Source organism: Dasypus novemcinctus, chromosome 2 (genome assembly GCF_030445035.2).
Source record: "Dasypus novemcinctus isolate mDasNov1 chromosome 2, mDasNov1.1.hap2, whole genome shotgun sequence".
Classification (NCBI taxonomy): Eukaryota; Metazoa; Chordata; class Mammalia; order Cingulata; family Dasypodidae; genus Dasypus; species Dasypus novemcinctus.
In genome coordinates, this window is record NC_080674.1 from 181564420 (window position 1) to 181576523 (window position 12104).

Sequence of the window (12104 nt, forward strand, 5' to 3'; positions counted from 1 at the left end):
AGCTCCCTCGTCTGCTGTGTCTCTTATTTTCTCTCCTCTGTGTCTCTTTTTTTCCTTATCATGTCATCTTGCTTCACCAGCTATCCGCGCAGGCCATCCCTCCATGTAGACCAGCACTCTGCATGGGCCACCTCTCTGCATGGGCCAGCTTGCCTCCACCAGAAGGCCCTGGGAATTGAACCATGGACCTCCCATATGGTAGACAGGAGCCCAATTGCTTGAGCCACATCTGTTTCCCTTAATGATATTTAGTCTTCCAATCCATGAGCATGGAATGTTCTTCCAATTACTTAGGTCTTGTTTGATTTCTTTTAACAATGAGTTGTAGGGAAGCAGATTTGGCTCAATAGATAGAGCGTCTGCCTACCACATGGGAGGTCCAGGGTCCAAACCCAGGGCCTTCTGACCTGTGTGGTGAGCTGGCCCACGTGCAGTGCTGATGTGCACAAGGAGTGCTGTGCCATGCAGGGGTGCCCCCACATAGGGGAGCCCCACACGCAAGGCGTGTGCCCCATAAGGTGAGTCGCCCAGCGCAAAAAAGTACAGCCTGCCCAGGAGTAGCACCGCACACACGGAGAGCTGATGCAGCAAGATGACGTGACAAAAGAGACACAGATTTCCAGTGCCACTGATAAGAATACAAGCAGGCACAGAAGAACACACAGCGAATGAACACAGCAGACCACTGGGGTGGGGGGAAAGGGAGAGAAATAAATAAAATCTTTAAAAAATCAAACAATGAGTTCTAGTTTTCTGAATACAAGTGCTTTACAATGTTGGTTAAATTTATTCATAAATATTTGATTCTTTTAGTCGTTAATGTAAATGGAATTTTTTATTCCTGACTTCCTCCTCAAATTGCGATTACTCTTGTGTCTTTTAAAGCCTATTTCATCTAATATAAGTATAGCTACTCTGACTAGTTACTTTTACTGGTAAAATCTTCTTTTCTAGACTCTCTTCCAAGCCTCTCTCTCCTGCCTTTTCTTTTCAGACTGCAGCACACCCTTTAGTATTTCCTGTAAAGCTGGTCTCTTGGTTACAAACTATCTCAGTTTCTGTTTATTTGTGACTATTCTACACTCACCCTCATTTTTGAAAGATAATCTTGCTGGTTATAAATAAGTTTCTTGTTTGGCAGTTTTTCTCTTGCAGTATCTTAAATATATCATACCATTGTTGCCTTACCTTCATGGTTTCTGATGAGAAATTGGCACTTAATCTTATTGGGTATCCCTTATATGTTATGTATTGCCTTTCTCACTTTTTTTTTTCTCTTCTATTTGGTTGCAGCATCGTCTTTTTGGTACATTGCTTTGCTGTGCAGGGGCCTTGTGCCTCTCTGTGCAACATGGAGGCCTTGTGCCTCTCCTTGCAAGTCTGGGATGCCTTTTTTCTTTTTTCTTTTAACCAGGAGGACCTGGGCATCAAACCCAGGAGGTCCCGGGCATCAAACCCAGGTCTTCCATAATTAAGCAAGATCTGAATTGCTTGAGCCACAGCCATGTCCCCTTTTCTTTTCTCTTGCTGCTTTCAGAATTCTTTGACTTTGACATTTGACATTCTGATTAGTATGTCTCTCGGAGTTGATCTATTTGGATTTATTCGGATGGGAGTATGTTGTGCTTCTTAAGACCAATATCTATCTCCTTCAGTATGTTTGGGAAATTTTCTACCATTATTTCTTCAAATATTCCTTCTGCTCCTTCTCCCTTTCTTCTCCTTCTGGCATACCCTAACATGTGCATTTGTATGTCTCTTGCTATTGTTTAGTTCCCTGGGACCTTGTTCAATTTTTTCCATTCTTTTATCTGTTCTTTTGTATGTTTACTTTCAGAGGCCATTTCTTCACTCTCACCAGTCTTTTTTCTACCTCCTCAATTCTGCAATTGTAAGATTCCAGTGTATTTTTTATTTCAATTATTGTACCTTTCATTCTGCCACCATTATTTTTTACATCGATTCTTCAACAGAGAAATGTGAAAATTACAGTGCATGAATTCTTTATTTTCAGATAGGCTTTATCAAGAGCTAGTAAGTTGATGCCTTTAGTTTACATTAATGATAAGCTTCCAAAGTGAGCTTATTTTTTTTTTTAAACTCAGCTATTCAACATTCATTTCATGTGTCTCATGTTCTTATTTTTTGATGGGTGCTTTGGGAATCAAAAGTGTGAAACACCATAGAAGTGACCACAAAAGCATACATATGCAGTTTCATCTGCAGTTAGGATTTGGAAGATAGCTAGATAATAATTCAGGATTGGGAATCAAAATATGTTAAATAAACGTTTAAGAGATGGTTGGATCATGAGAGATTGCTGGATCATCATGGTCTGTCCAGCTAATTGATTACTGTGTCATTTGAGAATTCCCTCTTTTGAAATGTAACATAAAGATATGAGAATGGACTTCAACTACATTACCTAAATTTGAATCATGGCTCTGCACTTTTATATAGGGATTTGTGACAATTAAATGAATAAAGGTTTATATAATAAATAAAATGCTTGCAGTAGTACTTAGTACATAGTAAGCACTATATAAATGTTTGCTATTATTACTTGTAATTGTAAAACTTACTTTAAGAAAATGGGCATCTAAATTGATAAAACATAAAAAGGTAATCATTTATACTTAAATAACATTTTCATTTTAAGCAATGATTTCCAATAGGGTATTTTTTTGTACTTGTGATTCCCATAGGGCAACACTCCATTAACTAAAAATTGTTTGCCATGTTTCATATTCACATTTATTATATAAGTTTATATGCACATACATATTTGGAGCATAGTCTATTAATAATGACCTCCATAAGATTCTGAGAAATATTGCATCTTGTGTTATGTATGTGTTACCTATGCTTTGAGAAGTCGAAAATATAATTCATATTCATTTTCACTAATGACCACATTTTAATAATTTTGTGAAGTTGATAATATAAGCTTTTTTATTTCCTGCTTATGTTGATATTATTTGCATCACACTATATTTCCTATGTAATGATTTCTTAATTTAGTAACCCATGTTACTATAGTGGTACATGTCTTAGGCTCTAGAGTAGAGAACCTTGCAGAAAAAGTACCTGCTCTCATGCAGTTTACATTCTATTCAAATAGATGGGTAACAAGGCAAGATAAACCAGTAAGTATATATTATATTAGAAAATGTTAAGCGTTAAAATTAGAAAAATAAAGCCAGCAAGAGGTGTAGGAAATGTTGGTGGGTTTTGTTCCAGTTAATTGTTGCCAAAATGTAGTGGCTTAAGACAACAGTCATTTTATCGTTATCTCTCAATGTTCTGAGGTTTTGAAAAGTTTCCACTGAATGGTTCTCCCTTGGGATCTTTCATTTATTATAATCAGATGACAGCTGGGGCTGAACTCATCAGAATATCTCTTTACTTTCAAGTCTACTATCTGTGGTGGAATGCTTGGAGCATAGGGACTAGTTGGGCATCTCTCTTTCCTGTAGTCTTTCTATTAGGTTGGTGCAAAAGGAATTGCGGTTTTGGACTGTGAATTTTAAATCATTATAACTAGGCTCAAACACATCTTTATTAATTAAAATAGGAACCATTAACACATTTTTGCCAATAAATAAGTTTGTTTATTCCTGTAGCATAAAAATCCATGCTTTGGGATTCAGTGAACTCTTGGAAAGCATTTTCTGCATCCTGATGATTGTGGAAATATTTTTCCGGCAAAAAGTTGTTGAGATGCTTGAAGAAGTGGAAGTCAGTTGGCGAGAGGTGAGGTGAATATGACATATGAGGCAAAACTTTGTAGTTCAATTAGTTTAGCTTTTGAAGTGTTGGTTGTGCAAAATGCGGTTTGGCATTGTCATGGAAAAGAATTGGGCCCTTTCTGTTGACCAATGCTGGCTGCAGGTGTTGCAGTTTTCAGTGCATATCATTGATTTGCTGAGCATACTTCTCAGATGTAATGGTTTCGCTGGGTTTCAGAAAGCTGTAGTGGATCAGACTGGCAGCAGACTACCAAATAGTGACCATGACCTTTTTGTGGCATAAGTTTGGCTTTGGGAAGTGCTTTGAAGCTGCTTCTTGGTTCAAACACTTAGCTGGTTGTCGCTGGTTATCGTAAAAATCCACTTTTCATTGTGTGTCACAATCTGATCGAGAAAAGGTTTGTGGTGTAGAATAAGAGAGGATGACACTCCAAAATGATGTTTTTTTTGATTTTCGGTGAGCTCATGAGGCACGCACTTATCGAGGTTTTTCACCTTTCCAATTTGCTTCAAATGTTGAAACACTGTAGAATGGTCGACATTGAGTTCTTCGGCAGCCTCTCAGTTTAAGAGGATCAGCTTCTATGATTGCGCTAAATCGGTCATTGTCAACTTCCAGTGGCTGGCCGCTATGCTCCTCTCCTTCAAGGCTCTTGTCTCCTTTGCAAAACTTCTTGAACCACCACTGCATTGTACGTTTGTCTGCAGTTCCTGGGCCAAATGTGTAGTTCATGTTGTGACTTGTCTCTGCTACTTTACAATCCATTTTCAACTCTAATAAGAAAATCACTCGAATTTGCTTTTTGTCTAGCGTTATTTCCATAATCTAAAATAAATATAGGGAAGCAGACCTGGCCAAGTGGATAGGGCGTCTGTCTACCACATGTGAGGTCTACGGTTCAAATCCTGGGCCTCCTTGACCTGTGTGGAGCTGGCCCATGCGCAGTGCTGATGTGCGCAAGGAGTGCTGTGCCACACAAGGATGTCCCATGTAGGGGAGCTCCACGCACAAGGAGTGCGCCCTGTAAGGAGAGCCGCCCACCGTGAAAGAAAGTGCAGCCTGCCCAGGGATGGCGCTGCACACATGGAGAGCTCACACAACAAGATGACGCAACAAAAAGAAACACAGATTCCCATGCCACTGACAACAAAGGAAGCGGACAAAGACAAACACGCAGCAAATGGACACAGAACAGACAACTGGGGCGGGAGGCGGGGGAGGGGAGATAAATTTTTAAAAAATAAAATAAATATAAAATAAACAGCAGGTAATAAGTCATTAGCAAAAAAACATAAAGCTATAAGTGCACGTTAAAATGATGTATAACATAACCACATCTGTTTAAGAATGTATTCCAATATCAAATGGCAAATTTCAACAATGCAAAACCGCAATTACTTTTGTACCAACCTAATATGTGGCTAGCACAAGCTGCCTAACAGTATGATGGTCTCAGGGCACACTGTCTCTGGCTTCCCCAGAGCAAATATTCTGAGAAATTGGAGGAGGCCTCATTACTCTTGAAGGCTAGTCCCAGAATTGCTAAGTTTCACTTCCACCATATCTAGAGGTTAAAAAAGTCAGTTCAGCTCAGATTTATAAGGAGTTGGAAGAATAGACTCCACCTCTTGATGGCATGTGCCTATATGGAGGGAAGGAATTGATTATCATCTATCAACTATCTTAAAGATAAGTTCCCACTTAAGTGTTGAAATTTTAGATAGAATAAGCTATCTGAGTGAGTAGATGCATTCAAAGTAAGATATGTCATCATGGTTTTATCTTTCTCCTTAATGTTAAGCAGAGCGAGTACAGGCAAAGAGTAGGTGGGAAATTGGATTTAAACAATTACAGTATTGTGAGGTGAGTATGTTAAAGTGAGTTGAAAGTATATGCAAGGGAGAAATTATAATTTTTCATAGAATTCAAGCTAGGTAAAGAGGATAGAGAAGATATACAGGCAGTAAGAGCTTGAAAAGGTAATAGATCCCCAGAACTATTAGGACTAATAAAAGATATCAGCAAGTAGCACAATATAAGATCAATTTACTGAAATCAGTTGCATTTCTATATATAAGCAATGAACAATCTGAAAATGAAATTAAGAAAAGTGAAAGACATGTATTGTAACTGTAAAACACTGTTGAAAGAAATTAAAGATCTAGATAAATGGAAAGGCATTCCATGGTCATGGATCAGAATACTTAATATTGTTAAAATAATAAAATGTCCCAAATTTATCTACACAGCACAATCACTAGAAAATCCCATTTGGCTTTTTTTTTTTTTTTGCAGAAATTCACATTCTGATCCTAAAATTCATGTGGAAAATCAAGGGACAGTCTTGAAAAAAACCAAATTGGAAGACTCACACTTCCTGATTTCAAACAAAAATAATCAATACTGTGTAGTACTGATATAAAAGTAGACATGCAGTTCAATGAAATAGACTTTAGAGTCCAGATATAAAATCTCACATTTATAGTAAACTGATTTTTGACAAGGGTATCAAGACAATTAATTGGGGAAAGAAGAGTCTTCTCAGCAAATGGTGCTGGGACAACTGGATATCCTCGTGCAAAAAAAAAAAGTTGGGCCCTTACCTTACACCATACATGCAAATTAAGTCAAAATCAAATATAGACCTAAAAGTAAGCATTAAACCCATAAAACTTGTAAAAGATAGCAGAGGAGTAAACATTCATGACTTTGAATTAGGTAATAGTTTCTTAGATACCACACCAAAAACAAAAGTGAGAAAAGAAAAATTAGATAAATTGGACTACATAAAATTTAAAAATTCTGTGCAGCAAATGATACCACCAAGAAAGTGAAAAGACAGCACACCTAATGGGAAAAAATATTTGCAAGTCATACATCTGATAAGCGTATGAAAAGATAACATTATTAGTCATTAGGGAAATGCAAATCAAAGTTACAGTAAGTTGTTACCACTTCACATCCATAATGGCTATAAGAAAACACAGAGACAGGATATTGGAAGCTTCATTCATTGCAGTGGTAGTGTAAAATTGTGTAGCCACTTTGAAAGAGTTTGGTAGTTCCTCAAAATATTTAACCTTTTTTGTTCCATGGTCCCCTTTGCCAGTCAGGTGAAAACCATGGACCCCTTACTAAATCCACACTATACTGTGTATTATTTAATAAATATATCATACCTGCACCAACATGTCCCCATAAGAATTTTTTTTTTAAATTTAGGTTCAAGTTCACAGACCCCTTGTTAAGAACCACTGTCATAGGGGAAGTGGATGTGGCTCAAATGATAGGGCTTTCACCTACCATATGGGAGGACCCGGGTTCGATCCCTGGGGCCTCCTGGTAAAAAAGAAAAAGAAAAGCATACCTGTGTGGCGAGCTGAGTGCCCATGCAGCGAGCCAGTGCCCACAGAGTGAGCCAAATGCCCCCATGGTGAGCTGTGCCCATGCAAGTGAGTCACGCAGCAAGATGATGCAACAAAAGAGATGAAGGGGAGAGTCAAGGGGAAGCACAGCAGAAACCAGGAACTGAGGTAGCGCAAGTGACAGGGAACTTCTCTCCACATCAGAGGTCCCCAGGATCGAATCCCAGTGAACCCCAGAGGAGAAAGACAAGAAGAGAAGACAAAAAGAGGAATAGATACAGAAGGTCACAGAGTAAATGGATACAGACAGCAAAAACAGCAGGGCGCACAGGAAGGGGAGTAAAATCTATTATTTAAAAAAAAAAGAACCCCTGTCATAGAGTTGCCATATGACCCAGCAATTCCTCTCATAAGTATACCTAAGAGAAATGAAAAATAAGCCCATATGAATGTTGATGGCTTCATTATTTATAATAGCCAAAAAGTGAAAACAACCCAAATACCCATCTATAGATGAAGAATAAATAAAATGTGATATATCCAAGTAATGCAATGTTATTTGGTTGTTAAAAGGAATGAAATCCTGATTCATGCTACATCATGGATAAACTTGAAAACATAATGCTAAGTGAAAGAAGCCAGTCACAAAGACTGCATATTGTATGATTCCATTCATATGGAACATCCAGAGTGGGAAAATCTAGAGAGAGACAAAGGAGATGAGGCTAGTGATTGCTTAAGGTTGTGAAGATGGGCTACAGAGTTACTGCCTGTGACATGGCATTTCTTTTAAGGGGGATAAAAATGTTAAATTGTGATGATAGTTGCACAACTCTGGGAATTTACTAAAAATCATTGAATTGTATACTTTGAATGGGTGTATTAAATGGTATGTAAATTACATATCAGTAAAGCTGGTTTTTTTAAGTGGTAGGTTGATGGATAGAAGTTTCCCAATAGAACAAAGAATTGTGTTAGATGGAATATTCATCTTTGTAGATATTGAAATCAGTAATGATTGTGATAGAAATAGTGTTGAAAAGAGTAATGGTGAGGCAGGAGCTAATGTCTTCAAAAAATGAAATAACCGAGGGAGAATAGATAATTGCAAAAAGGAGAGGTAAAATAGTTTGATGACATAAGAAGTAAATCTAAGTGCTTTTGTGATGGAGAAGACAGAATATTCTCGAAGGGGAAATGAGGAAAATGAAGAACACCTACTCCATGTTCAAGGCTCACCATACAAGAGGTGTGGAAGGGAAAGCAGCTACCACTTGAGAGGGCCCACAGGCAAAGCAGGGTCATCAGGGGAGAGTGTTAATGTTCTCAACTTTTATCTTGTTCATAAAATACTTTTCAGGTACTTAAAATAACTTTCTAAATACCTCCAGTTTCCTATAAGGACTTTTTTTCTGTTCTGTTTTTCACTAATTATAAATTTCTTGAAACTTGAGTTTGTTTTATGATGGATTACTTGATCAAATTAGTATTCCTGTTCTATTTAAATTGTTAAACATTGCTAATGTTTAAGACTGCATTATTGGTCCATTCTGATTTACACATTCTTGCTTTGTGATAGAATGAGGGATGCAGATATTTGCCAGATCATATTTCTCATTTACAGTAAATTGCTGCCTCAATAGGCTAAGATCTATACCCCAGAAGTTATGAGGGAGTTGTTCATTAGTTGTTACATAACAATGACTGTGACTATCTTCAGAAAAATAGAAGAATGTTCTTTTTCTACATTTATTTATTCTTTTTAAGTCTTCTAAAAACACAAGCATCTTTCATGACTGTTCAATTCAACACCTTTTTAAAAGCATTAAGTTCACTTGAAAAGGTTTCTCAATACTGAAACACAATTGATTTTAGTATTATGAAATAGCCTGCTCATCTGGAAAAGATCAGTCCCCAAGAATAGTACAAATCTGTTTTTAGCAAGGTAATTGACATGTTATTTATTTAGAAAGGTCTTAAAAATTTGGGGGAATCTGATACCTAGATTAATGAATCCAGAGAGGTAAAATAATATGCCTTAAACAAAAATAATTCAGTTAATGTCTCCATTTCTAAACTGGTCAGTTTTGACTGTCCTAATAAGATTTGTGAAAACTGTAGCCCTTACCACTTGTGCCACTGTTGTAAAATGAGTTTAACCCCTTTGCTATTATTGGCCATGAAGTTAACTCTGTTGTTTAACAGTTTGAGTTGTATAGTGAAAATCCTGGCTTATAAAAAATCATGCGTGACAATACAAAGGGAATAAATTTATTAGCGTCTATTATATTCCAAGCAGGGGCAATATTTGAAGTGATCACACTGGTCCTATCATGGCATCAACCATTCAGAAAAGACACTAGTCATTGGATCATACTCGGACTTAATATCAGCCCTTGTTCTAGATAATGTGTTTGGTATTTTATCAAGTTATAATTTTATTAGTCTTTATGGGTAGATAATATTTTCTCCATTTTGTAAATGAAAACACTTAATACTTAAAGAGTTTATATAACTTATGTATGATCACAGATAATTGGTAGAGCCAGCATTCAAGTATGGCTTTATCTAGCTTTAAAATCTTTGTCATTTCCACTGTAATACTGGCTTGATAAATGAAATCCAATGCTCCATTCTTATCTGCCATGAGCTTAGTTTGTGATAGTTTATCACTTATTTGGAAGATGGGATCATTTTGGAGTTTTCTGAAAAATAAACTTTGTTTCTATCAATACTTCTTAAAGTTTTTTCTTTTTTGTTGTATATTAGGACGTCTTGCATGGCTGGTATACTTAGTTGGTACAGTTGTAGGAGGAAGATTAACATATACCAGTACAGATGAACATGATGCTATGGATGGAGAATTATCCTGTCGGTAAGTAATGGTTATGTAATTTACAGAAATTGACTAAGCAGTTAAGTAATTTCGTTTTTTAGCTGGTATTATGAGCTAAAGCATTTTGTACTTGCCTTTCAAGGAAGGTGTTCATTCCTTTTTTTGCTGATGAGAAAACCAACACTAAGGGATTCAGTGGTTATAAAAGTTCAAATTTCTAATAAGTGTTAGTGTCAGTTGTTAAAATACATTTGTGCATGTAGCGTGATATAAATTTAGGTTGCTTTTTATTCCTAAGGGACTGATAAAGTATGAAAAATTGGTGTGTTGTAGGGATGGCATACATTGGGTACAAAAGCAGTGGATCATCAGTTATCCAACCCAGGCTTTGTTTATGATTTTTGACTAGATTTTTCACCTAATGATCATAGCCTAAGTAAGAAGCAACTGGATGGTGGATTAGAAAGACATCGCACTCTCTTCTCTCCCTGAAAAATATAGGACAGGAGAATTACCCTGGAAAATAAATGTTCTCGGATTTAGAACACCAGGGGAAGGCTGGACACCACCTAGAAGAGAGCAGGGCACAGGGGGAAAAGATCTCGGCAGCTGCAGCTGCAGCCACTGGCCCTTCCCTCATCCTACAATCAGTTTTGAATTCTCCAGCCTTAGGCCAGTGGCTGCAGACAGCCACAGGGATCCACCACCCGAAATGGGAAAAAGAGGGATACAGCCTAAGGCCAAATCAGCTTTTGGCCAGCACATTTGGTCTGCTGTGTCCCATGAGCACTTCCAGGCAGGGTGGGGCTATGCCACTCCTGCCTTGGGAGCTGGCGCCAGACCATTGAGATCCAACCCACCCTATTGACAGGACTGGTTGTTGAAGACACAGGCAAGTAGAATTTTTTCTTACCTAGGAAAAGGAAGGCAGCTGCCAGTGAAGGTTAGAGAACAGCGTCTGAGAAAGTTTGAATTGCAAGGCTCTGAATTGCCTCCAGACAGGATCCTCTGCCACAATGTTGCTATCCTTCTTGCAGCAAACACACTGGGACCAGGCTTTGAATTGAAAGGGCTGCAAAAGAGTACCATCTGCTGGTCCATCAAGGAAGTGCATGAGAGGAAACGAAAAGTAAATAAGAGAGGCTTTTTCTGGCCTTTACAGCCTACTCCCCAAGGTCCTTAGAAGTGGGTCTGCAACCCATTACTGGATCTATAGCTCAGATTTGAGCAACCAACAGGGACAGTCTTAGAGTCCTACATCAGTTGAACCAAGAGTCAAAGAAACACAGTAACACATAGCCTCCCGGCACTAAATCCTTACGGAAGACAGAGAAATTGAGCATCAGACTAAGCTCACCATCATAATCAGAAACCTAGACATCAGCAAGAAAATGGAAGAAATGGCATAAGCAAAGGAATATATCAAAGTCCCAGATGAGGAGCAGATGTAGCTCAAGCAATTGAGCACCTACCTCCTGTACGGGAGGCCCCAGGTTTGGTTCCTAGTGCCTCCTAAAGAAAAAAAAAAAACGGACAGTGAGCAGAAAAAATGAGCAGACAGTGAGCACAAACAACAAGCAAAAAACACAATGAGCAAAGCAGACAAGGAAGCCATCTTGGGGTGGAGGAGGGGGAAGCCCCAGATGAGACACAGGATTTGAGACAACTAATTAAGATTCATACAAATTTCCAAAATTAAATTAATAATGAGTTAGAAGAAAATATGAGTAAAGACATAAAGGACGTCAAGAAGACACTGAGTAGGGAAGTGGATTTGGCCCAATGTATATGGCATCTGCCTACCACATGGGAGGTCCACGGTTCAAACCCAGGGCCTCCTGACCTGTGTGATGAGCTGGCTCACGTGCAGTGCTGATGCGTGCAAGGAGTGCTGTGTAACGCAGGGGTGTCCCCCACATAGGGGAGCCCCATGCTCAAGGAGTGTGCCCATAAGGAGAGCCGCCCAGCGTGAAAAAAGTGCAGCCTGCCCAGGAATAGCGTCACACATGGAGAGCTGGCGCAGCAAGATGACGCAACAAAATGAGACACGGATTCCGGGTGCCACTGACATAAGTGGGCACAGAACACACAGCGAAATGAGCACAAAGAACAGACAATGGGGGGTGGGGGTGGGAGGGAGGCAGGGAAGGAGA

The 12104-nt window shown here is 38.6% G+C and overlaps 1 protein-coding gene across 3 annotated transcripts in view; it reads left to right on the forward strand.

The window, feature by feature from the left end:
* RANBP17 (RAN binding protein 17) overlaps positions 1–12104 on the forward strand; it is a 390979-nt gene that overhangs the window by 75965 nt on the left and 302910 nt on the right. For all 3 annotated transcript variants that reach the window (XM_071211021.1, XM_058282154.2, XM_058282162.2), the window contains one exon: positions 9885–9990. In XM_071211021.1, coding sequence (XP_071067122.1) covers positions 9885–9990 — 106 coding nt within the window. The remainder of the gene's footprint in view (positions 1–9884; positions 9991–12104) is intronic.